At 39.8% G+C, this 27772-nt stretch overlaps 1 protein-coding gene and 1 non-coding gene across 2 annotated transcripts; both read left to right on the top strand.

Moving 5' to 3' along the window:
- The first annotated feature begins 4355 nt into the window (after positions 1-4355).
- Positions 4356-4429, top strand: Trnat-cgu (transfer RNA threonine (anticodon CGU)). Its single transcript has one exon. It is a non-coding gene; the product is annotated as a tRNA-Thr (tRNA).
- A 593-nt stretch (positions 4430-5022) lies between these two features.
- On the top strand, positions 5023-26992 carry LOC140158949 (cytochrome P450 2U1-like). Its single transcript, XM_072182240.1, has 7 exons — positions 5023-5311; positions 5588-5716; positions 10060-10202; positions 10650-11156; positions 13252-13436; positions 25492-25607; positions 26349-26992. The coding sequence occupies exons 1-7, from the start codon at positions 5038-5040 to the stop codon at positions 26528-26530; spliced, it is 1536 nt and encodes a 511-aa protein (XP_072038341.1). The 5' UTR covers positions 5023-5037; the 3' UTR covers positions 26531-26992.
- The last annotated feature ends 780 nt before the right edge of the window (positions 26993-27772 follow it).

Genomic DNA, 27772 nt, shown 5'->3' on the forward strand with positions numbered 1-27772 from the left:
GGCCTAATTGGTCCGATGAGATGCACCTGTTAGTCACACTGTAATGCTTTTCCGATGCGCGCACTGTACTCCGCGCACACTCCCGTTGATACTCCGCGATAGCGCACCGCGAGCACGCGATAGTGCACCGCGCGGACGCGAACGCGATAGCGCGCGGACAGAGGACGGACGGACGGACACGCCGTAATTAGTATTAAGATATTTTGTTTTGCGTAATATCACATTTGTTATATCATTGTAATAAATTTCCTTGCTTATACATCATAGTAATATGACTTAACGTTATATCTCTGTTATTATCTTATTATGTAGTTAATAAAAATGTCACAGTGTGACATACATAGTTTGAGTTTATTCACATGATTTCTTGAAATTTATAATGTGCACAAAACAGGGGCGGCCAGGCGCTTCCCAATATTTGAGCTTTTTTATGTATTTCTTTGCCACATAATATCAATTAATTCTTGATGGCCGTCTCAATATTTTTGTCCATTTGCTCATTTCTCTACTCATTTGCTCGATTCAATGCTTATTTACTCATTTCACTGCTAATTTACTCAGTTCCCTACTTATTCGACTAATCGATCCGTCGGGTGACGTCGTCGGCAGTATCGATTAACTGTTGCTGGAAATCAACACGTTCTTCGAGTTTGGATTAAACGTTGCTGGAGACTTGATTTTTTAATCAGTCACCTCTTCTCACGAATACGCAGATTAACCACACCTCGTGAATATCCTAATGAGCCACCCCATCTCATTAATATGTAAACCCGGAAGTGACATATGACCTCATGAATATTCGTGAGCTCGTGAATATTCATAACGTCGGAATAGTCTATTATACTACTTCTATCTCCTAATATTCGCTGTAATATCGAATAAAATTTTTGAATAGATCGCCCTGCACTTCAACGTTCACGCATTCACGCATATGCATTCAACATAGATGTCAAAGAAATGCTGATCACTCGCACCTGTAAGATTAGTATCTTTGAAAAGAGTGGTATTGTATTCAATCTATGATTTTTAGCTATACAGGTGATGAGTGCAACCTGCTTGTAGTTCAAGGCGATCTATTCAAAAATTGTGTTCATCTATAGAGGCCCTGCATGCTCTTATTGATTGGCTCCAAACAAAGGATTTAAACCGGTGTCCTTCACCGTAATCATGGCGCATTGCAGTCCATTCAATCAAATTGTCATCAAGGGCATCAACCTGTTTGATCGTAGTGCATTTGTTATGTGTGTGAGACGAACTCTCGCAGTAGATTGCAATCATGCTTTTATTGAATGCATTTGAGAAGTCTGACATATTTACGGTATAATACGTCTACCTCTATTGATGTGGTAGTTAATCCGATTATTACGTCACTTCGACAGCGAATTGGTTTTCAAGCGCAATATTAACGTCCAATGAACAATATTCGCTTTTTATCCCCCAACCTAACCAGGTTCAGCGCCAAAATAAAATCAAGCCATAGTTCTGGCATCGATGACGTTAGTTGAATCTGATTTAAATCAAATAGTATTAGCAATGGGCATAGTCACATCGCATCGTCAGTCTACTACTGGCAAAGTTTTTGAATCAGGAGACTCCGATGATTTTACAAACTATAAAGGCACATATCAATTCTTCCGGCAATTTCAAAATTATTTTAAAAAAACTTCATTTACAAACGCAATTTGGCTCCCGGCAAAAATGGTCCACTTACATTGCAATACTGTTACATTACCCAGGGGTCTCGTGCTCCTTGAAGCATAACATCTCTAGTTTGTTTTGGGTCTATGTCCGGAAAGCTGGAGCGGAAAAAGGTGAGTAATAAAAAAATTAAATCCGACATAGTCACCTATGTTTCAGATGGACATTTTATTTTTGAAAAGACCATACATACAATACCTGCAGCTGATGAACTGGTCACTCCTCTTGCACGGCTCTTACAGCTGTGTTTCAACAGAGGACACATGCCAGCCCAATGGAAAGTTGCCGATGTGGTCCCATGTTTCAAGAAAGGGGACAAACACTCTCTAAGCAACTACCGGCCCATCTCTCTCCTCCCTGTTCACTCCAAGATCATGGAGAAGTTGGTCAACAAGGCTATGTTTAAACATCTCAACGATCAGAAGCTGATATCTGAACAGCAGTTTGGTTTCAGAGCTGGACACTCAACATCAGATGCCCTCACTTATGTTTCCCAGCGTCTCACCAACACTTTGGACAACAGAGAAGAAGCTCGTGTTGTCTGCCTGGAGAAGAACTTTCCTCTCTTCAAATTCAGCCTTTGGCTCACCGTAGAACAGTAGGTGCCACCACTATGTTCCATCGAATTTTCTACGGAAATGCCCCTGAATTACTATGCCAACTACTTCCGGACCAGCTCCAGACTGACCCTCGCCTTCGCCGCTCAGTTAGATCTCACGACCTTGCAGTTCAAATTCCAAGAACCTTGTTAGTCATGAGCGTTCTTTCATTCCATCTACAGCCCGCACATGGAATGCACTCCCGCCTCACGTTCCTGGAATTGTGAACGGACCAGCTTCAAAAAGGAGGTTAATAGCTATCTAGGCGCCAACCCGTCAGCTTTATCGTAATGATAACAGCTGTTAATGCCTTGATATGTCTTGACATAAAAATGTTAATAATAATATTTCGTATAGCTCCCTCACAAAAACTAGTGCATTGCATTCGTGCTTGCTCAATTAGCATTTTGTGCAAATTCTTTTTTATGGACCTTTTCATTTAACATGTAAAGTCTATGGAGATTAATGCTGGAAAGGGCGCAATCTATGGAACAAAGGTGTAGTATAGAGGCATTAGAGGGGTCATGAAAATGTCACTGATCACTGACATATTTGAGACAAACTAGAGCTGGTTCCATTTCACCGAGGAGGGATGCGCATGGCAGTCATCGAGCCGCTCAGCGACGTGCTGCGGGGGAATTTGTATATAGTGCCAGAGAGGGCCTGTCATCTAGGCACTGAACCGAGTGCTATTGCAAGTCTAGCCTCGGTTCGAGGCTTCTGAGCTCTGGGATGGTGTTCCCCCTTTTTTTTTGCTTCTCGATTTATTTTTTATTCTTGTGTCTTCATATCATGTCCACCCACCTCTGATCTGTACATGATAATATCAGATTACTACCTCTCTTTGTTGTCATGGTTCTGAGAAAATAACCACAGAAAATTGCTGATTCCAATCAGTTTTATGCCTTACTCACAACACTGTAAAGTTCTCAATGTATTATAGGCTCCTTCTAATTCTTTCTTGTTGCCCTTGTTTGAGGCCACCAGAAAGATCACTAACGGAGCCAATTATAGATTGAGAACTTCTTGTAGTTGAGAGCAGTTTAAGTGATGAAAATTGGGATCAGCAATTTTCTCTATTATACATAGTCACATCCCTGCCTGTTTAAATCATGGCAAGCAGGACCTCTGGAGATCAGAGGTAGGTGGACAGGACAACACTTAGAGAGATCAGAATAAAAATAAATTGAAGCAAAAAAAGACAAATGAAAGACAAAAAAAAAAAAAAGATAAATATATCAAGAAGCAAAAAGGAAAAAAAAATACTATCCTAGTGCCCTAACGCCTCGAACCGAGGCTATTGCAAGTCTGTACATAGTATATCCATAAAACATGGGTTTTTTCCCGGGGGGGGGGGGCACTCAACTTTGGAAGTGACGGTATGTGCCTGTCAATAAGCCCCCTGTTTTAAAGTCGACTATACCCGATGACCCCTTTTTAAAAGTCATACCCGATGACCCCCTTTTTTTTTTTTTTTTTGAGTTGCGGCTACCCCAATGACCCCCTTTTTTTGCTTGCGGCTTATCCAATGACCTCCTTTTTTCTAGAATAGCATCATCAAAATGCCACAAAATAATGCCGAAACTTTCAAATTCTCTTATTTCAACAAATTTGTATTGGAAATTTGGAAAATTTGAAACAAGAAAATAGAATTTTGCTCCATTTTATCAAAAAATTTCTACCCGATGACCCCTTTTTTGAAATCTTATACCCAATGACCCCCTTTTTATTTTGTTTGTACCCAATGATCCCTCTTTTTTAAATAACGTTTTGTACCCGATAGGCCCCTACATCACGACTCCGGTAGACACATACCCGTCACTGCTAAAGTTGAGTGCCCCCCGGGGTTTCTTTTTTAAAGCGAAGAATTGGTTGTGTTGTTATATTCTCAACTTAAACGGTCCTGAATAGCCCTCGACCTTAATACAATAGAAATTTACCCTCCAGGTCTCTATCCTTTTCTAGATAACGTATGAGGTGATACGGAGGCCAGACTAGTTAAAAATAATAATATTGAAAATACTTATGGGTTCGAATTTCAACCAGCCTAATCATGAAGCTCCCGTGGCCAAGTGGTTAAGGCGTAGGTCTCGTAAACCTGAGGTCCTGGGTTCGATTCCCAGGCGGGATCACTTTTTCTACTTGTCTCCTTTATTATTTGAGGGCGAGTTAGCACAGCGTTAGTTCCCTCGCTTTGCACCACTGAGGTCCCGGGTTCAAGCCCCGGCGCGGCCCAAGGACTCATGTGCACTTGGTTTATCCCGATTCCATGCTCACTCTCGCAGGTTTTCTCCGGGATCTCCGGTTTCCTCCTGCTTTCAAAAATCGGTGATTAGTTGTTTGGCTATCATAAAACTTCCTTCACCCAATGGAATTTGGGGAGCTGCATAGATAATTGGTGGATGTTACAATCTAAGTGCGGATAGGTTTGCGCCAAGTTCGGCTGCAACCAGCCTAGTTGATGCGATCTGATTGTGATGATCCACCATGGCAGCGAAATTACAGCGCTTTGATCCCTCTTAGATCCGGAAAAGGCGCTATATAAAACACCGAAATTTATTTATTTATTTAATTTATTTATTATTTATTTATTTATTTGCGACGGCGAACCTGATGAAAAATAATGCTTATTTATATATAATTCCCGTCGATCATGCCACTGTTTTTCTGTGTATTGAAAATACTTCCTATTCGGATCAATGCGGAGATTGAAAGGAAACGTTCGTGCCATGACCCCGCCATGACCTTAACTTGGCTACACTTAAAGGTACACTTCGTGCTCTCTGAAATTATCATGGATATTCAGCAGTTTCTAGGCCTGTTTATACTTCTATCTATAGCTGTTTTGTTTATTCAGTATTACAAACGCCGATGGCCAGTTGCTAACTTTCCTCCAGGACCAACTGGCTGGCCTTTCATAGGTACTATTCTTTCCATTCGTAAGGAAGGGTTTATCAGAAAGATTGCAGATAAGCTTATACCGCAGTATGGAAAAATATTCAGCCTAATGCAAGGTAAGGGATTGATAAATTACTAACCAGTCGTCTGTACTGATCATTATATGATACCTAGCTTAAGTATATGAAAACTTTGATCGTCCGGTGCCCCACCCAACGAATTGAATTTATGTGAATATGCATAATGATTAAGAAACAGAATACTCTTCACATGGGTGTCTTGCCATTTTTGCACAAAGCTCCTAATGGCGTTAACATTTATATACACACCCTGATCTTTGTACGTGCAAATTTTACGATTTTTTATCATGGTTTGTTTGTACTTTATATTAGATGTCCCTCTCGTGATAGTAACAGGATACGATGTAATAAACGAAGTATTCCAATCCAACAAAGGTTTTGACTTCGCAAGCAGAAAGGAACCAATGCACATACTCCAGCTTCACAACCCCAAGAAATTAGGTTCGTATATGCTCATTAACTCATTACCTATTCACCGTTATGTATTCTTCTCCAGTGCGTTATATTTTACGAACTACCTTCATAGCCCTGCACGCTAAACAATGCATTATCTGAAACCTCCACGCTAAACAATAAATTTTAGAAAATACCTTGTTACAATCACCTTTTACCCAAATTCACACGAATGCACAACCCCCGGGTGCACAACACAAATACACTGTTTGGTTAAAGGGCAGGTCTATTACATTACAAGTTGACACTCGTTGCAATTTATGATTCGTATTTCTCCTGAAAAAGATAGTGTGTTTGTAAAATGCTGCCTCGTACACAAATGTACCGGTCCTTCCCCCGTTCGAAGCAGAAGGCAGGAGACTGGTGACGTCACAGTAAATGTAGAGTCACATTCAGTCATGTGTATATAATATGCGACCTTGTACACGAGAAATCGGGAAGGTTCGAACAAAAGGCCATTAAATTGTTTATTTGCATAATATATATATAAAAAAGAAGCGGCTGATTTTATCCATATGTTTAAAACCATTAAATTTGTAACACTTGATTAGACTTTTTTCTGATGACAACAACAGTATACGTTCTGTGCATTGAGAGCGTTTACAATACCTTTTCTCAAAGCAGGCACATATCATTTCATGACGTCAATCTTCTTCTAGGTCAAATCTGTCTCGTTCGAAGGAACTCACCGCTTAAGTTGGTTTTTGTGGAATATCAATTTTAAACGTCTTATTTTCTCAAAAAAGGAGTCATTTTCATCGTCCTCATAATACAGGGTGTCCCAAAAAAGAGGCCCCTCATTGCGCCATCTTTTTCTCCTATTTTAGAAAGATTGATCAAGTATATGTTGGTATGTAAAGAAGCCTGAATCCGTTAGCTTTAATAAACCGAAACAATTATTTCAATCGGCTCATAACTTTTGAAGATATGCCCTTTTAAAGAAATGCATCCGTTTTTCACTCTGTCCACGGAGGTTTGGCTACTTCAAAGATTGAAAAGTGCATATACCATGCATGAATATTAAACATTCCTCGATGATAACTTTATAAAATAACAACTTTATTTTAGGAATTGGGCGTAAGGCTGCGATCACATAGAAGTATACTATTCGGGTATACGGTGCACGTTTTGCAGGTGCACGCGTATAGCTTAAATCGAGCAATGCAATTTCACAGTACCGGGTCACATAAGGCTACGATCGCATAGAAGCATACTATTCAGGTATACGATGCACGTTTTGCAGATGCACGCGTATAGCTTAAATTGAGCAAGGTAATTTCATAGTACCGGGTCACATAGAGCTATTCGAAAAGGCCGTATACCTGCGTATAGTATAGTATAGTGGGAATCGTGCGTGTTCGATTTTAGTGCAGCGTATACCGTCCTAATTTTAAAAACCTAAACCATATGTGGGTAAATTAATTTTTTAAATAGATGCACTATCTAATTCTGCACATTATGACACCTCATTGAATGCAATGTGACCTCAAGAAGTAAAGTTACAAGCATTTGATAAGACGAAGAAAATGGGTAAACTGACATACTCGCTATTCGCTATACGAAATACGCTCATTCGATCAGACTGAGTTCACATAGTACACTCCTATATGAACTCAGCCTGATCGAATGAGCGTATTTCGTATAGCGAATACCGTATACCGTATACTTCTATGTGAACTCAGCCTTACTGGTGGGCTTATGGGTTATGGATTTTGTTAACTGTCATTAATTTGGGCGAAATGGATGTGGGATGGGACTTCTTTTGCTATACTTCCATACTTATGTTTTTCTCGGTTATTTTATGCCTTTTTGTTTTATTATGTTTCTTTCTTTTTACTTTATTGTTTCTTGCTTTCTTTTTATTTACAACAATAAGTCATTTCTCTTTTGGAATAAAAGGTAGCCCTTAAAAGGGCTGTTTGGTTTGTCTTTGGTCTTTTGAAGTGAGTTTACTGTGCTGCTCTGCCCTCTACCTGGTTGCCTCCTTGACGAATACAGGTTTCAGCCCTAGTCCTCATTGCATCAATTGCGTTGCGTACCAACCTTGTGCGCCGGATACTTGCGAATATAGCAGTAATACGTTTGCAAAGATCTTGGATTTTGCCACAAATAACGAAATCAAGTGGTGTGAGGTCTGGTGATCTTGCAGGCCACTCCACAGCATGACCCATCCCAACCACTCTGTTTGCTATCCGTGGACAGAGTGAAAAACGGATGCATTTCTTTAAAAGGGCATATCTTCAAAAGTTGTGATCCGATGGAAATAATTGTTTTGGTTTATTAAAGCTAACAATTAAAGGTTTCTTTACATACCAAAAGCTAACAAGGCTGGGGTAAGGGCAAACTTAAAGTACTGGTAACTAGAGAGAGAAAGCGACGAGGAATCCCAAATCATAGCGCCAGGTAATGACCTGGTCACCAAGTGCAAATGTGCATTTATTTTGGAAGGTTCATTTTTTGGGGCGTTTTTCCCCGAAATTTGATATTTTGGTGATATTTCAAGAAGGCGACATGCCAAAGACAAATCTTTTTGCAGATACTTTGTTATTGCCAATACAACTCTTTTCTGCATACCTACGTTACAATTCGTTTTGGTAATTTAGTAATATTATAAATTTTGTGACTGCATTTTGGCGTTTTCGATGCGTTTTTAGGCTTACCGGGAATAAACGTTGATTTCTGGTCCTCCTCCTTTTATAATTTTACTTTGATCGTCGGCTTTTGCAAATAACAGAATGTATAGTAGATTGGCTCTGAATAAGTATTGTAGTCCTCTCGGTGGGTTTTTTAAGGATATAATTACTTTGAATTCCATGTAACAACCCAAAATTTACCCCTGAATTCAGGGTTCAAGGCTGCTTTCGGAACAGCCGTAGATTCAAAAAAGTGCACGAGTGGCGAATATGGTTTTATACTTCCCGCATTCGAGCTACGACCGTATGTTGTTGATTCCGAACTTACCGAGGGCGAGCTACGACCGTATTTTATTGATTCCGAACTTACCGAGGGCGAGCTACGACCGTATGTCATTTGTATGTTGTTGATTCCGAACTTACCGAGGACGAGCTACGACCGTATGCTCTTCGAGTTTTGACCCTAATCCCGCCTCATAAATTACTTCTTTGACTTCTCTCTCATACCATCTGCTTTCTCTGTCCAGGATTTTAACATCCTTGTTGTCAAAGGAATGTTTAGAACTGTCCAAGTGTGTATAGACGGCCGAGTCTCCACAACTAGTGCTGGCTCGTCTATGTTGGCACATGCGTTTTGCAAGCGTTTGTCTCACCAATACACAGTTCTTCACAACCGCTGTCTTGACACTGGATCACCTAAACGATGTTACTTTGCTTATCCTTGGGTTGTTTGTCTTTGGGGTGAACTAGCGCTTGACGTAGCGTGTTCTTGGGCTTGAAAGACACCGGTACCCCTTTGTCTCGAAAAATCCGGCGACGTTTTTCTGACAGTCCAGAGACATAGGGGATGGTGATGTTCTTACCACGTTTTACTTCTCCGTCACCTTGGGTCTTGCGTGCGGCGGAGTCTTTGTCGGTGGATTTGTTCTGAGAGAGAGCCTTTTGAAAGGTCCAATTGCGATAACCGCAACGGTTCAGTGCTTTTTGTAGGTGTCGCGTTCCTGTTCCTTTGCGTTCTCGCTAGAGGAATAGTATTCGCTCTGTGAAATAAAGTCCGTATTACCCCCAGTTTATGGATCAATGGGTGGTGCGAGTCGAACAACAGATACTGATCTGTGTGAGTGTCCTTGCGATATACCGATGTTTCTAGACTGCCATCGCTGCCAGAATCAATCAATCATTTCACTCAAGATGAGGCAATATGTGTTCAAAAGCTTGCTTTGCACCGTCCACGGGGGTGGCATTTAACACAAATGACCATACGGGTATGTTCCCCAGGAAAGACCTCCACCCTTTTTGGATTTCGCAGCTCCGAAAGACCCCCTCTAAATGTGACCGAAATAGAGCTTCGAAAGACCCTTGATTTGGATAAATATCAGCACTAAAATACCATTTCTGGGTGGGTTTTTTTCAGGCGATTTTCAACCAGAAAGTCAAGAAAGACCCTTCATTTTGACTGTTCGCAGCTCCAAAAGAACCCCTTTTACTTGTTCGCAGCTCAAAAAGACCCCATTTTACCGATACGTCGTCAGCTCCCAGAGACCCACCACCTCAAAATTCCGGGGGGAACATACCCACCAAATATTTATGATGTGTCCTCCTTCCCGGGCACCGTCATCTCATCTCTGCAACCGTTTAATATACCATTTGATGCACTTACAAAACCATTACACATTAATGTTTGCCCCTCCCGTCCAGGCTTGTTTCTCGCTGACTACAGTGAAAGGTGGCAACAGCAAAGAAGATTTGCGCTCTCGACGCTACGTGGATTTGGCTTTGGAAAGACTAGTTTTGAGAGGAAAATCACTGATGAAGTTAGCTTGCTATTAAGTCATCTTAAGGTATGATTGGCAGATTTCCAAGTACAAATGAATTGATTCTTATCTTAGGCTGATAATTAGGCTTAAAGCAGTAATTGAAGATTTCAGAAAAAATAAGATTCTTTTAAAGAATGATAAAGCGATATCAGTAGTTTGCACTCAGTACCTGTATGCAAATAATTATGTTCCTTTGTCATTTGAGCCAATGGTAAAATGAACAGCAACAGTTATTTTATTATGTACAGCGCCTAGATCGTAAAATTGTGTATTCGCGAGTCTAATTGGCGCTTAGCTGATTAAATCCCTATTGGCAGTAATTGGTCACAAATAGTACCTTATGTCTTGTTTGCTGTGTGGTATTTTAGTTCATCAAAGTACATTATATTACTATAAAATAAAACGTGAATTATCGAGCAATCTTACAACCTGTTTGGTTCATGTTAAAGTTTTAATTAATCTTTTTTGCAGGATCTAGCCAGGGTGCCTCAGGATTTATCTACGTTGCTTACCTCCGGTGTTGCCAATGTGATGTGCGATACGTTCTTGGGTTGCCACTATGATCATAATGACATTGAATTTCAACACATTCTTCATGTAATGGAAGAGAGTTTTGAGATACATGCCGGGAAAAAGAGTCTGGTTTTGGACTCTGTTCCCATATCACGACCATTTCTAAAGCAACATGCACAGAAGATAATTGACCTGTACGAGGAATGGTATGCATTTCTGATGAACAAAGTCGCAGAACATCAAAAGTCGTTTGTAGCAGATAGCGAGCCTCGTGATTTTATCGACTGTTACCTGGCAAAGGGTTTGGAAGAACCAGATATCTTTACCATTGAAGACTTGAAATATGTGTTGAGCGATATGTTCGCAGGATCCACAGATACGACAGCAAATACCCTTAAGTTTGCTTTATTATATATGGTGATGAACCCTGATGTACAGGAGAAGGTACATCAAGAATCAATGAGGGTGAGTGTGAAGTAGTTTCACATTATGAAAGTTTTTTATTTTAATATTTATACACTTTCTCAAGATTTCAAGATTAATCATATTCAGTGTTTTGGTCAGAGGAGTGGATTCCTATCATGTTCCTTTTAACCCTTTGAAGTCAATCTAACCACTAGAAATGTATGAAACATGGCCAACATGGCTATTATGGTCACCTGCTTCACTTGGCAGTATAGAAAAAAATCTCTCGTCATTCGGATGAAAGTGTAGTGTCTTTGTAATTCGGGCACAAAAATAGGTTCTGGGAGATTACTTTCAAAACTTCTATTTCGATTATCTCTTTCTTTCATGGTTACACTCATTGTCACGATGATCATTCAGAAAGTTCTGCCTTCACACTCGTATCCCGATCAGCTTATAGTAGCGCTTTCGTATATTCTTTGATTATATCTTACCCCTCCCTCATTCCAGAAAAATACAGCACTATTTTTTTTTTTGGATTAAAAAATGTTATCCTGTTTTGCCAAATGAAGCATAGCTAATTATGACTACGAGCTGCGCAAATTGCAGGAATCAAGATGATCACATTTGAAAACATGGGTTATTTGATTGCTGTCTACTGCTATTTTTGCATTTTTCTCAATAAGTATAGCGCATTGGTGACAAGTAAGATATGTATATTATCGGGGCAAGGACTACAACTACTGCACTGGAAATTTTATTTCAGCACAGACAACAGTTGTGGAGTTACAGTCAAAAATGAGGGAAAACCAATATTTGATCAATAACATAACTACTTGCCTTGAGATGCTGAATTTTAAGTGCAGTAGTTGTAGTCCTTGCTCCTATAATATACATATCTTACTTGTCACCTATGCGCTATCATTTTTGAGAAAAATGCAAAAATAGGCACAATTTGGCCAAGGGTGTAGTACCCCCTTAAAGCTAACAGATTCATTATAGAAAATAAAGTTAAGATTTTGGTCTTATCGTGTACAGCTCCTTTTCCCTAGGAGCCGTTTTTAATTTTTTTTTTAAATTTCCGTCAAAAAACAAAAATATACACCAGAATTGCCTAAATTAGGCTGAAACTGTCAAATTCCAACTATTTTTTATCGAATATTTCTAAAAGATGGTCAAAATAAAAAATAAATAAAAAACGGATCCTAGATTTTCATACCTAGTTTTTGAAAATCAATAAGAATTTTTTTACTGAAAAAATAATTAGTTGTGGTCATACCATCAAGTGTGTCACATGTCAATTATAGTTCACCACCTGATCAGTCAGCCTGATGATGCGTCTTGAATGAGACGCGATACTGTCGCTATCAAAAATAGTATTTAAGTCCAGATGAACAGATTTAATATTAATTTTATTATGTTTATCTACCTGGATGACTGAGAATATTCACAAATTTAGTTGCGGTTTACGTTAATTTTTGGGTCAAAATTTTTTAATTAATCTGACGTCACCACTGGATTCGTAAGGTAATTTCCATTCGAAATATGTATACTTTTATACACTTTAGAAACTCCAAGAAAACTAATTTGGAAATAGCGTGTGACAAAAAGTTATTTTGAGCTTTTAGCTCTGAGACAGAAGTAATTTCATACACTTGTCCCCAAACAGATTCCCATGCTCTGAGAAACTATCAGACATAACAGTACAAATTTGATGCTTGTTTGGATTTTAAAGTTCAAATGCATTTTATAGTAATCTTTTTAGTCGTCTTGCTGTTTGGATACAACTTGCATCTTGCTGTTTGGTTTCACATTTGATGTTGTGTCAGTAATAATCTGTTTGCATATTAAATCATAACATTTGCATATCGAGCTAATCTCGTAGGAGGAAAGCACCCATAATTATTTCATGTAAGTAAATGCTTTATTGATTTTTTTTACCGTTTCCGGTGTATCAAATCGTATTTTGCTTCTGAGATCACCTGTTTGTAGGAGACATTCCAATTTATAACCATGCTGAGTTTGAAGAAGCTACCACTTACAAAAACAAAGCGGAGGTAGAACTGATTGAATGACCATCGTACATCTGATCTAATAGGTATAGCCTATTTATGATTCAATGATGTCTCTCCCCAAAATCTCATAATTTTCTTAGGTGGTAGGTACATCTCGACTGCCTTGTTTGGAAGACCGTGACAAGATGCCTTATACAGCAGCTACAATATATGAAATACAAAGGCTGTCTTCAATCGCGCACTATATTGTTCGGTGTGCTACTGTTGACACTACATTATCTGGTTACTCCATACCCAAAGGAACCAATGTCATTTGCAATATATGGTACGTTATATCATGAAGCCAGATATGAGCTATAGGGTAAAGTGAGGCATTAAGTACCATGGGGCATTAAGTACCACCCAATAAACAGGTAATTATTATGCATATTAGGGAATCCTGACCATTAAACATACCTTGCAAGAGTGGTTTATAATAGCTACTCATTAAAATGATCAGTGCTTATGTAACACTCATGTTAGTTGCTCATCACAGTTTGACCCAAACATCATCTTGGCAGACATCTTCTGAGTACATGCTGAACATTTTAGTATCTCGGACTAGATAAAGTACATCATTAAACATCCTTTTTTTCACATGAGGTATAGAACAACAACTTTTGATAGTTTCATCTGAAAGAGGACACTGGCAAGCATATATCAAGATTTATTTGTCTCATTAAATGATTTGAAGTGAACAAATGTCATGTTGAAAGTGGACTTCCGACTGATGTCACCACTTTCGCTGGGCCTCTGAGTAAATTACAGATTATGATGTGCTTATTTAAAGATTGCACTAAGACCACAATTGTATAACAAATTACATTAAACCTGCTTAATAGCAGTGTAAAAATGTATAGTTAACGGAAAATAGACCCTATATGTACTTTTAATTTTTTTTTGCAATTTTATGATTTTAGCGATATCTGGTGGTCCCTAATGCCCCATACTATGTTTTCAGTGAAATGTAGATGATTCCCCACATATAAATCGGTTGTCCGACAACAACTTTTAAAGTTTGTGCTTATTTTATGTCATAATGGGTTTATAGTAAGTTAAATTACCTAACTATGACATTTTAGGGTCAAATCATAGCCATAAATGACGTTAAAAGTGGTCCTTAATGCCCCATGTTCAATATGCTGCTGCACTCCAGAAGAAGCAGCAGCTGAACAAGAAGTCAAAACCAGCCAACAAAAATAACAAGAACCCTAAAACCAAGCCAGTATAAGAAGACAAAGAAGTAAAAAGTGGGTAATGGATATGATCCTGACAAAATATGTCCTGATTGTGGACTGAAGGCTATTGGTCATGTTGGTTGTGGTTGACTCCAGTGCATGTTTTATAAACTTTTCTGTCATTTTGCATATGGAGAAGTTGTGGGCTCGGAAGAGGACTGGGGCTGCATGTGTCAGTTGTTCCTCACATAAAATAAACACCATACTGATATAAGACTTTTAAAAAGAAACTCATAAGAACGATTAAAGGTCTCAAAATGGTCAACAAACATGGTACTAGTTGGTGGTACCTAATGCCCCACTACTGGGGCAATAAGGACCACTTGACATCACTGTAATATGCATGGTGTTTGAAAATGAACACATCTTAAGCAGAATTTTTTCGTGTGGTACATAGCTGAATTACTGAATAACAGGTCTATCAAGTGAAACCATTAAAAACAGAAACAAGTATTAAATAAAAGTCAGGCATGATGAAAACTAAAAATAGTGGTCCCTAATGCACCGCTTTACCCTATTCATTCAGAAACTGTTTATATAGCGCCTAATACGCTACTGAGGACGATGAATTGGTACTATTTTCTACGGCTTCCAAACGCTGTTTTTACATGGATCCCTTGTTTACGTATAGAAGTTTACCTGACCGGACTCCAAGACTCACTGCCTAACGAGATGAATAAAGTTTCTTCGTGTCTTTAATACAGTGTAAATCTTACCAAGCAAACATCCATAACATAGCTGAGTTATTAATCCTTATGATTAGCAGCCTCATTTGTTCGTAATCATGCAAATATTGATCCAAATCAAATCAAACAGGTAGAAGAATTGTAGATGTTCCGAGATTCACAAGTCCTCCATATTAGAAGCAAATTACGCCGCAAAGCGAGGGCGCTATTTAAGGCGTACAACCAGGGGGAGTGCGAATGCAAGGAACCTCCACTAATCTTGAGAAATATATATAAAACTGCCAAATCTGCACTAACATTCCGGCGCCTAATTGTGACACCTAGAGCACAATTACCAAAGATTGGAACAATATAGTGCTGATTTGATGCTTTACCAACCATCATTAACTTCAGTTCTAAGTTTGATCTCATACACCACAATAATCTTTGAACTAACAAAATTCAATAAATTTGAACTAACTATAATCAATGTGAATTACAATGTGTACAAACATTTGTTGACACTGGTCTGTATATAAACTTAATACAAAACTTTCATGAACTTTGAACTATTATACAATAAGCTAGTGTAACCTAACAATTACTGGCTTCCATTAACCTAGAAGTGATGTTGAAACCTCAATTTGGAACCTTAATTGAAGTGCTCTATGCCAAATGAGCATACCTAAGTGAAATATGATCACTTGTTTTAAGTGAACTGTACATGTACGGTATATACATCAAAATACCAAAATAAACTTGACTTTGAAACCAAAGTATTTGTGACAATAAGTGACTTTCTTACTGTGACCGAGCACATGTCTAGTAAACTAAAGCAACATTACATGAATCATGAATTACAAAGTTGACTACAATAGTACAATCATGAGCTTACATTATCAAGTGAGGTAGGCAACAGCAAGGTCTAACTTAGAATGATGCTGGGCTAGCTGAAACAACAGCAAAACCTGAAAATTGCCAAAAAGGTGTGTTAATTAACACACAAACACAGAGAAATGAGCAACAACATTCTTTAGAGCTGGCTGTTCCCTGCAATCAGAATAGCATTTTACAAACCATTTTGCTCGTGCTAATGTGCACACAATATTTCCTCAAAAAATTTAATAGGCTGGCAGTCTTTCACACAAAGTGGCAATATGGGAGAACTTGTGGCCACAAACTTATCACACCATAAAGCAAATTACAAATTCACAAATGATCAATGCCTGCAGCAGATTCCAAGCAACACAGAATGCTGTAACGCAACTTACAAAGGAAGCCCGCGAATTACACATCATCCTGGTGGTGAATGAAAACTACTGCATCCATTGTGAGCTTTGGGAATACCTTATAAATGATACACAAATAACAGTAGAATCCCCACTGGCCACATTAATATTGTTTCACTGTATTCAGTGTCCATAAGATGTGCTATCCATGGGTACCTATGAGTTATCCAGTAAAATTAAATTCACACAATTACTGGAACTTAAAGAGGTACTGTAGTCTCTCAAAATGTCATAAAAATAGAAACCTTCCTTGAATCTTCATGCGTCACACAGAGGGTAGATTCCTCATCTGACTTAACTTCGCTGATCTGTGGACACACCCAAACTTCTGAAATCTTCATGCGTAGCAGAAGGTAGTTTCCACATCTGACTTTGCTGATCTGCTGACGCACCCAAACTTCTAACAGAGCCAGACTGTTAGTTGGACTTGCATCGTGCTGTAACATTGTAGTAAGTCTGTACAATGTAGGCACTGGAAGTTGCAGTACAAGCCTTAAATGTCACAAAATTCAATGATAACAGCTGTGACCTTTCACTAGTCCACATGTACAGTGTAGGGCACTGATTGCACCATACATGTAATTATCTCATTGAAATCACCAACTGCAAAGTCTAATTTTCTTGTTTTCTTCATTGGTTTTGCTAGTTACATACAAAGTGCGAAAAAGGTTTGGGATGCACCACGAGGGCAGATCAGTCCTCGCCGTGAACCTTGCACTAGGCTGGGCCGTTCACCGGTTCTTGAATCATATCTATCTCTTTACTTTCAGATTCCACTAGTAAGCAGAGTTTGCTGATTGGACGTACTAATGTTGAAGAGGCGGTCTTTACTTGCACCTGTCGAACTAGTCCATCATTTCCTGGCATAGCTGCGATGACTCTTCCAAGCTGCCATGAGTTTCTTGTTCTGGAACTGTCAACAATTATCACAATATCCCCAACCTTGAAGTTCTCTGTTGGACGAACCCATTTCTGTCTTTTCTGGAGAAGGCACAGATATTCTTGACTCCACCGCTTCCAGAAAATATCCGCGAGGTATTGTACCTGCTTCCATCTCTTTCTTGCATAGGGACCGGTTTCGCTGGCTAAGATGGGTGGCAACATTGGCTTTCCCTTGAGAAGCAACAGATGATTTGGTGTTAACGGTTCCAAATCACCAGGGTCGCCTGACACTGTGGTGATAGGCCTTGAGTTGATTATCGCCTCAACTTCACAAAAGAAGGTGCTCAGGCTTTCATCAGTAAGTGGCTGTTGCTGCATTATCGACATCATTATCTTCCTCACCGTGCGAATTTGTCTCTCCCAAATTCCGCCGAAGTGTGATGCTGCCGGTGGGTTGAACTTCCAATTGATTCCATTCTGCAGCAAGTAATCCTGGATCTTTGCTTCATTCCACTTATGTATTTCGGCTCTTAACTCTCTTGCAGCGCCAACGAAGTTAGTCCCGTTGTCGGATATTAGTTCATTTGCTTGTCCTCTGCGGGAAACGAACCTTCGAATTGCGTTTATACAGCTATCTGTGTCTAAAGAATCTGCCTTCTCCAAATGAATGGCTCTTGTAGATAGGCATGTAAACACGACACCGTATCTCTTCACTAGACATCTTCCTCTCTTGACTTCAAAAGGCCCAAAGTAGTCTAGGCCTACTCTAGTAAACGGGGGGTCATCTGGCATTAGTCTTTCAGATGGTAAGTCTGCCATCATCTGCATTCCAGGTTTAGCTTTGTTCTTTCTACAAGTTACACATTTGTGTACTATCTTCCTGGCTGCTGAGTTAGCTGCAATAACCCAGTACTTCTTGTAAAGGCATGCAAGCATGTGACTTCTGCCACTATGACCTGTACAGCGATGAATCTCTTCTAGAATCAACTGTGTCACGTATGACCCTTTTGGAAGTATTACAGGAAACTTAGTTTCCTCGGGCAGGGCTGATCTGGACAACCGGCCACCCACTCTCAACACGCCATCGATCAAGACCGGATTTAGCTTAGATAATGGACTTGTCTTCTTCACACTATGTACAGGTCTCATACTCTGGTCCTTCTGGACTATCTGATCCCCTGGTAGCTGGCTTATGGTCTTTAGTTCTTCATGAAAGGCTCTTCGCTGAATGTACTTTATAACAGCTTTCTCTGCATCTTGAAGATCAGTCAGAGTTGGGCGACCAGTAGTGATGTCTGGTTCTTTGTTGTCTTCAGTAGATACACCTGCATTGGTGCTTTCTTCGTCTTGTTGATGTTCTTGACAGGGATGTTCTGGTAGTTGTCCCTTTCTCTTGTCTTTGACTTTCTGGAGCAAATGTTTCTTAACTCTGAGAATCCAGGTGATAGCCAGTCTAAGACGATACCAAGAAGAGTAGTGCTCAATTAACTTATTCAGAATATCTGCAGATTCTTCAGTGTGCACTGTAGCAACTTTAAGCTTCTTCTTAACCTCAGGATCATCTGTGAGGTCCATGTCTGTATCCCCAGGACTTTCAGGATTCTTAGGCCATTCACTTTCAGGGCCATATAGGAAATCAGGGCCTTGGATCCATCTTGTATTCCTTAGGAAATTCTCCACTGACATTCCTCGAGAACATTCGTCGGCAGGATTTAAGGCTGTGTTAACATACCTCCACTGTGATGGTTCTGATCCATCGTGTATCACTGCTACTCTGTTAGCCACGAATGTGTGAAATCTTGCTGAGCTGTTATTGATATATCTCAGTACGGTCATACTATCAGTCCAGAAGAATGTCTCAGTAGGAACGCCAACGTCCAATTCCTTATGTATCATCTGGTTCACTTTGACAGCAACGGTGGCCGATGTCAACTCCAGCCTAGGAATTGAGATTTTCTTAAGAGGAGCCACTCTTGATTTACTCATCACCAGTGAGCAATGTACTTTGTCATCTTCAGTCACTGTCTTCAGGTATGTGACTGTGCCGTAACCCACTTCACTGGCATCACAAAAGTGGTGCCATTGTGCCTTTACAGTGTGTGGGGGCTTTAGGCATCTGTCTACTTCAAATTCTGTCATCTTTGGTATTTCTTGAAGCCATTTTTGCCATCTAATCAGGTAGTCACATGGAATAGGCTGGTCCCAACCTAGTTTCTGCTGACACAAGCTCTGTAATATGTGCTTTGCTGGCAGAATAACCGGTGCAATCAAACCCAGTGGGTCATACACCGAACTAACGGTTGATAATATTCCTCTCCTTGTTGGAGGTTTCTCCTGGAGATCAATGGAGTACCCAAAGGTATCACTCTCAACCTTCCATTTCATTCCAAGTGCTCTGTCTGGTGGCAAAGGATCTTGACTTAGATCTAGGCTTCTAATGTCTTTGGCTCTTTCTGCAGGAGGTACAGTCTTTAGGACTTCACGGCTGTTACTCAACCACTTAGTGAGTCGGAAACCTCCGCTTCTGCAAACTTCTTGTAGGTCCTTGACAAGACTTACTGCTTCTGACTCTGTGGACACCGACCGTAGGCAGTCATCCACGTAGAAGTTATGCAACATGGTGTCGATCACTTCTTGACTATACTGAGAACTTGCTGCTTCTGCTGTTCTCCTTAGGGCGAAGTTTGCAATCGCCGGTGAAGAGGTGGCACCAAAGGGGTGAACACACATCCGGTATTCTTCCACTGGTCTTTCAATATCACCTTCCTGCCACCATAGGAAACGTAGGAGATCACGGTCTTTCCTGGATACTTCCACTTGATGGAACATGGCTTCTATATCACCCATTAAAGCCACTGGCTCCTGCCTGAATCGCATAACAACTCCATGCAGATTACTTGTGAGGTCAGGGCCTTGCAATAGCTCTTTGTTCAATGAAAAGCCCTTATAAGTTGCTGCGCAGTCATACACAACACGGAGCTTGTTCTTCCTGGGGTGAATCACGCCATGATGTGGTATGTACCACGTTCTTCCAGGTGAGCCTTCCAACTCTTCCACCGGTACTCTCTCTGCGTAGCCTTTCTGGATCATGTCATTGACTGTCGTCTTGTAATCTGTGTAGAAGGTCTGATTCTTGGATAGTTTTCTCTTAAGGTGTGCAGCTCTGACTTCTGCCTGAACCTTATTATTTGGAAAAGTAACTTCTTTGTCATCAAGTGGCAGGCCTATTTCATACTGTCCATGGTCAGTGAACTTTATGGTTTCTTCAACATTTGCCAGAAACTGCTTATCCTTCATGCTCTTCTCTGGCATGTCATCAGCTAGGCTCTCCTGAAAGTCATGATTATAGAGTTTCACTAGTTGACTGTCAATGCTTTCTTGCACTGCTATTCTGTTCACTGATATACCTGCTGTTGAGTTTACAGACTTATGGATTCCATACACAATCCATCCTATTGGAGTGTAGCATGCATAAGGACCTTCCTGTTGGCTATTTATGACCTTCAGAGGCTCTGTAGCCTTTGGAATGTTGTTTCCAATTAGGATTCCCACTTGCATGTTGCTTGGCTTCGGAGCAAGTTTTACTTCTTGCAAGTACTTCCATTGTGCAATGTCCTCTGGTTCAATCAATTGCTGTGGATTAGCTGGAATATGCTTAGTTGTGAATGCTTCTGGGAGTGTTATTATGTTCTCTCTATTCATGTCTGAAAGCTCTAGGCCACTGAGTATTACACTGTCTGTCAGGTTGTCATCATTTATGGTCTGAATTTCCAACCTTGTGGTCTTTCCCTTTGCATTTAGCTGTCGCTGAAGTTCTTCTGAAATGAAGACAGCATCACTTCCGTCGTCCATGAATGCAATTGTTTCCACTGTAATTCCAGTCTCTCTTGAATGTACCAAGACTGGTACAAGTAATGGCGACGAGTTTGATGACATCTTTCCGGCGCCAGTAAGACCACACATCACATTGCCTTTACTGGTATCTTTGGTTGGTTGATTGGTTGCACTTGCATTTTGTCCAGCATTTTGTGCATATTGCTTAGCTTTGTTCTGTATGTGCAATACAGTTGGGTGAGATTTCTTGCATTTTTTACAAGTTAACTTCTTCGTGCAGTCCTTGCTCATATGTGTAGCTTTTTTCAGACACCCGAAACACACTCCTAGTTTTCTCAAACACTTCAGTCTTTCACCTACACTCATCTCCAGTAGCTTGTTACAGTCTTCAAGAGTGTGATCACCTTCACAGTGGATGCATGGCTTACTCAATTGCTGAGTATTTATAGCAAAGGAGTTTTTCTTCACAGCTGGCTTTCCTTGTTTTTGTGGTCTTCTAACACCTGTGTCATCCTTTAGGTTTCCAAATGCTGGATTGTTCAAGATGCGTGCTTCTTTCTCTACGAATTGCACCAGGTCTCTGAAAGTTACCCGGCGATCTTTCTCCTCTAGTATTTCATCAGTCTTGCTGCGCCATTTTCTTCTCAGAAAGTACGGCATTTTCTTACTTAGCATCCTGATAGTGCTGTTATGTTCCAATTCACTCATGAAGTCCAGTCCCTCCATCATCACCTCCGTCTCCTTTATGAACAGAGCAAACTCCTTCAACGCACCCGCGTCCTCAGCCTTTACCTCTGGCCAATTATATGCTCTTTGCATAACTGCCTCCGCTATCTTGTGCTTGTTCCCAAAGTTTTTCTTTAAAAGTCTTTTGGCTTCTTTGAACCCTTCTTCTGGTTTAAGGTGGTGGCAGCTTTTGACCAGACTCTTGGCTTCACCTGTGGTTGATTTTTCTAAATGATACAGCTTTTCTTGATCACTGGGAGTATTGTTTTCGATAATGAATTCAAACGCCCGTGTGAATGATGCGTATTCTAGTGGGTCACCATTGTAAGGCGTTATGGTGTGTCTTGGTAGCTTAGTTTTCAAGTTCTGCTCTAGTAACAACTCTGTCAGATCACCTTGTCGTTTCACCACCCCTGCAATAGTGTCTTTATAATCTTTCTCACTATCCTGCTCCGTCTCATCAACATCTAATGAACTTGATACGTTGACATTCTGCACCGGTGAACGAGCTAGGATGTTTTCCTTGTGATGTAGAGTTTGGCTGGGTTGACAACGCTGATCTACAAACTTAGGAGTAGGAACTTGCTGTCTGCTATGATACTGGTAGGTTGGCTGATGAACTGAATAATTCTGGTGCCATAACTGGTACTCTGTGTCACCACTTGCATGCCACGGTTGTTGACAAGCTGAGTTGTGTAATATTGTTTCGCCTTTAACACCATGCATACCAATGTAATTTGGAGCTGGGCCCATGGTGGTACCTACTTGAAATGTATTAGATCCAGGTACCTTGATGCTTTCTGTAGGCCTACTTGGCTGAATAGTTTGTTGTCTTGGGATACTCTCTCTTGCAGCACCAAACATGTCTATATGATCTGGAGCTGTAGACCTACTTGGCTGCGTAGTCTGTTTACTTTCCATGTTAAATGGAATCCTTTCTGTTGTAGCACCATATTCATGCGCTTGACTTGAAGCTGGCCCCGTAGTAACTGCTTGACTTGGAGCAGGATACATAGTCTTTATACCCTCTAGGATTTGAGTTGGTACCTTGGTACTTGGCTGCAAAGTTTGCTGACCGGTCATGTCATGTGAGGTATTTTCTCTCCTATCGTCATCTAGCTTACTGGTATTGTGGTACCTATCCAGCCATTTTCTGACGCTATCTTTAGAGTTCACTTCCATCGAAATCATCAGTGACGATGCATCACCTTCGACTACAGAACCTCCTTGTTGCTGGTATAAGCAATTTACTTCTTTCGCAGCATTGTATTCTCCTTCTAATTTTATTTGTTCCTGCCTTCTGGTCAATTTATGCTGCTCATTCTCTATCTCTAGTTGCCGTCTGATTCGTGCTGCTTGCTCCTGGCTATTTCTTATTATTTCCTGTGCCTTTCTCAAACCCTCATCTTCTGCCGACTTAGCCTCTTCTTCATTCAATTTATTCTGTAACTCTCTCTTTCTTTCTTCCAACAAGTCATGTTCCTTTGTTATCTTTAATCGTGCTGCCAACTCAATTTCTTTAGCTTGTGCACTTTGCTTCAATTTCAAGGACATTTTGCTTGTATTGGATGAGCGAGTAACATGTGATTTGGCTGATACGTGAGATTTGGCCGATACATGGGATTTGATTGATGCACTTTCCCTTAGGTCAACTTCATCTACTATATTTTTCTCAGTTGTCATGATTAAAAACAGTTATTTTCTGTTCTGCAATCAGTTTATTTGATTTTTTGTTCTTAGTTTTCTTTCACCATTCGATCTCCTTATGAAATCGCTTCTTGCACCCTTTGCGATCGTTGATCAGGTGACTAAACATGTGACCGTGTCCATGCGGTGCGAATTTGCAGTGGGGCGATTTTGCGTGACATAGTGACAAATTGACACTCAAAAGTTTTCAATGTTTACACTAATTGCTTACGCTGTAAACTTGACCCTGACGCACGCTTCTTCCTTCCAAGGCTTCTTTAATATCTTGACTTTGATATCCTTAATTCTTCTACTACAGTATAGCGCCTAATACGCTACTGAGGACGATGAATTGGTACTATTTTCTACGGCTTCCAAACGCTGTTTTTACATGGATCCCTTGTTTACGTATAGAAGTTTACCTGACCGGACTCCAAGACTCACTGCCTAACGAGATGAATAAAGTTTCTTCGTGTCTTTAATACAGTGTAAATCTTACCAAGCAAACATCCATAACATAGCTGAGTTATTAATCCTTATGATTAGCAGCCTCATTTGTTCGTAATCATGCAAATATTGATCCAAATCAAATCAAACAGGTAGAAGAATTGTAGATGTTCCGAGATTCACAAGTCCTCCATATTAGAAGCAAATTACGCCGCAAAGCGAGGGCGCTATTTAAGGCGTACAACCAGGGGGAGTGCGAATGCAAGGAACCTCCACTAATCTTGAGAAATATATATAAAACTGCCAAATCTGCACTAACAGTTTATGTTGGCACTAATGTACTGAGGAGTACCGACCGGGACCAGAGGGGGTAGGTTGCCCCGAACCGGGACAAGATTGACCAAAAGTTGTAATGAGCATCGTCCCTTGGCCCAGTTCAATTCAAGACCATACCAATTTGTAAGCGCTCTTTAGCAATAGATAGTTCATTGAATTTACAACCGCAGGCGAATTAGTAACCTTTTGCACAAGATTTACAATTTAAAGAGAATTGGTCATTGCTCATTAAAATGAGGCTAGTATATGGAGTGGACAATATAAGTGTGCTCTTTCATTTGTTGACATAAGATCTGACAAATATTGTGAGGATTTTTTTAAAATCTTTTAAAACCTACATTTTGGTCACAAAATGTGCTTGGATAGGTAGTTTTCAACAGATTTACCACAATCGCCCAGCTATAGCATTGAATTGTGTTATTGAACTGTTGACCTAATGAGCAAAAGAGTTTTTAGGGGGAAGTGTTAGCTTTCGTTCGATATAAAAAAACTCTTATTGGATGAAGAGAACACTTGAGGTTTTGAGAAAAACCAGTCATTTACCATTTTTGATGCAACGTAATGAAAATCGATACGATGCAATATAAGATTTCACACCACCAAATAGAATTATATGGTTGTGTACCCTATTTATGCATTAAAATGAGCAGAAATTTGCATAATTTTGGCAAAATTTGGATTGGTCATGATTAGTAATGTTAAATACTGCAAGTGTACCACAGATGGGAGAGATCGAATAACTTTTAATGATTTTCAGCAGCCTTTTCTTTACAGAAACTGGCATGATTTTGCCTGTAAAATAGGTAATTCCCGGACATCGCAGACTTCGAGGGCCAGTCGTAAAAAATAATGACGGTCCCAGCCAGAGGGATCAGGCAAGGGTTGATTTCAACCATCATAGCTGTCTCTTAAAACTGAGTCGTTCCTGTGAAGAAAAAATGACGTTTTCTTAATGCAAATTTAGCACATATCTCTATGGGACTCTGATTTGGTGGTGTGAGATCATAATGATGAAATGTGATGTAATTCAAAGTGTAATGTAAAGTAATGCGTAATGTAATGTAGGCCTATAACTTAATGAAATCAGAATTTTTGAGACACCGAAAGGAGGAGACAAGCTACATTCGGTAGCGCTTGGAAAAATCATGGTTCCCTTTTAATGGGCAGATAATAAAAACAATAACTGTGAATATCTAATAAATTAGTGATTGGGTTTTTTTGTTTTGTTGCTTCTCCAGGTCACTACATCTTGATCCGAATCTATGGCCTGATCCAGAACGATGCGATCCAACCAGACATCTGAATGACAAGGGGGAAATCGTCAAGAGTCAACACGTGTTACCTTTTGGCGCAGGTATAATACTGTTGAGTCTAATGCAAAAGTATTATTTAAACCATTTCCAAAAAAGGGCCGTGTTAAATACTAACGAAAAAGACAAGTAGTCTAGACGTAGACATATAGCAAATTTAAAGCCATATTATAACATTTGCTGAGGAGGACGCCCTCACTGAATTTTTTTAATTCATTTTTTTACACGATTAAATTGTACTTTATTAAACCAATATAGCCTGCAAAAATCAAGACTCTAGGTGCTGTAGTTTTGTCAAAATCAGAGATTTTGAATAAAAGGCTGATTCAGCCAATTATTATTACGATGGAATTGTTAGTCGAACGCATACACGATGTTCATAACACACAGTACTACGCAGCGTGCGCGACGGTGATATACACAACAAAGGGTCGTACCACAACATGACCGAAGGAGTGGTACGTATTGGCGACATGTGCGCTGGTAGTAAATTCAATTTTCTTTGCTTTGAAGTAGTTGTTCGGCTTAAAAATAAAAGGGGATATATCTGACAGTAAAAGCTAACATTTTATGGCAAAGAAATGCTAATCTATTTTGTTTGAAAATGTTATAATATTGCTTTAAGTCCAGGTCTGTATATCAATAACATAGAGTCTAGGATGAATCCAATGCATGAGTCAGGATAGTGTCACATGAGTATAGCTTAGATTTTCAATTTTCTACATAGTCCACAGTCCGTGGTAGATTTTTAACTCAAAACTAAAATTTCTGTTATCTCCCAATAGGTCGACGCATGTGCATGGGTGAAGCCTTAGCCAAGATGGAGTTATTTCTATTCTTCTCCAGTTTAATGCATCAGTTTAAGTTTCATCTTCCTCCTGGTAGAGAACCACCTTCGCTGGATCATATTCCTGGGTTTACTTCATCTCCTTTTCCGTTTGAAGTAATCATCGAAGAATATTTGTGAACTTTCCTTTTAAAAACCGGAATTACGTTATCAAATTTATTCCTTGGCAAATCGATAATCATGTATTTATACATGATATGTATAATAGTATACCAATAGATACATACACAATACCAAGTATATATAAAATAGTAATTAATCAACGAACATTTGATTTTTCTCCTGGAAAATATGTATATAATATATAATAATAATAATTACATCAACTAAAGAGGAACTTACGCCGCGGTTCTCGATATACACGGTTTATGAGGTAAGAGTTACGCAGCTAGAAGGGTGGGTTTAGCAGGATGGGTGGACGGTTTTGGGTATTTTAAGTATTGGTTATCTCCTTTCTTTACATCTTCTCTGGTTATACGTTGACCGTCGTCTTACTGGGGCTGTATCAATTCCTCAAGAGATATTTCCGGCGCACTGAAATACTCTAATAAAGGCTCAAATACCTTTGGCTAGTCTTAGGTCCATCGAAATCCCTTGCACTCATTTTAGCGATTGGGTTTTTTTTTCACCAACAACCGTCCCACCTTACCGGGGACCCGGGACCGGGGGTTAGAATGGTCGATCAAACATCAAAGGAGGTAGGAGGATTGTTATGGTTCAACGATATTTGATGTACCAATTTGGCGTGTACACACTTTCATTATGACATCTTAGTAACGTTATATGTGTTGAATGTTAGTACGTATTTTGAATCACTGTATAGATATAATATAGATATTATATAGATATCCTCTGGTACCAAAGGGAATAACGGATCCAGGGGTGTTTTAAGGGGGAACCGCCCTCACCGTATTTTTACAGGGCAAAATCAGCCCACTTTTCTGCCAAAGCTCGTAGCCAGGATTTATAAATTAATCAATCAATCGATCAATTTATTATTTTGTGATGGGGTGGTGAACGGGCTCAAAAGCGGACCTTTTGTGATTTTTTTCTTCAAAAAAGGGCTGTATTTCAAACGTTTTACGCACCTCTAATGCTGGATCTGCGGTCGGAGGGGGATTCGTACAGATATTTACAGAGTATACCAGCCCCCCTCCAATGAAGCGTATAACCAAAATATAGATCAATCGTAATTAAGGTGGCCCCATGCAAAAGTGTGTAAATAACAAAGGTTTGCAAATAAAAATAATATGCAATATGCAAATAAGCTCATTAATATTCATAAATATGCAAATAACATGACACAAAACAATACAGCACTTCAGGCTACCATATCCAATTACCAAACGAAGTTTGAAGTTG

Source organism: Amphiura filiformis, chromosome 8, assembly GCF_039555335.1.
Source record: "Amphiura filiformis chromosome 8, Afil_fr2py, whole genome shotgun sequence".
In the NCBI taxonomy this organism is placed as follows: domain Eukaryota; kingdom Metazoa; phylum Echinodermata; class Ophiuroidea; order Amphilepidida; family Amphiuridae; genus Amphiura; species Amphiura filiformis.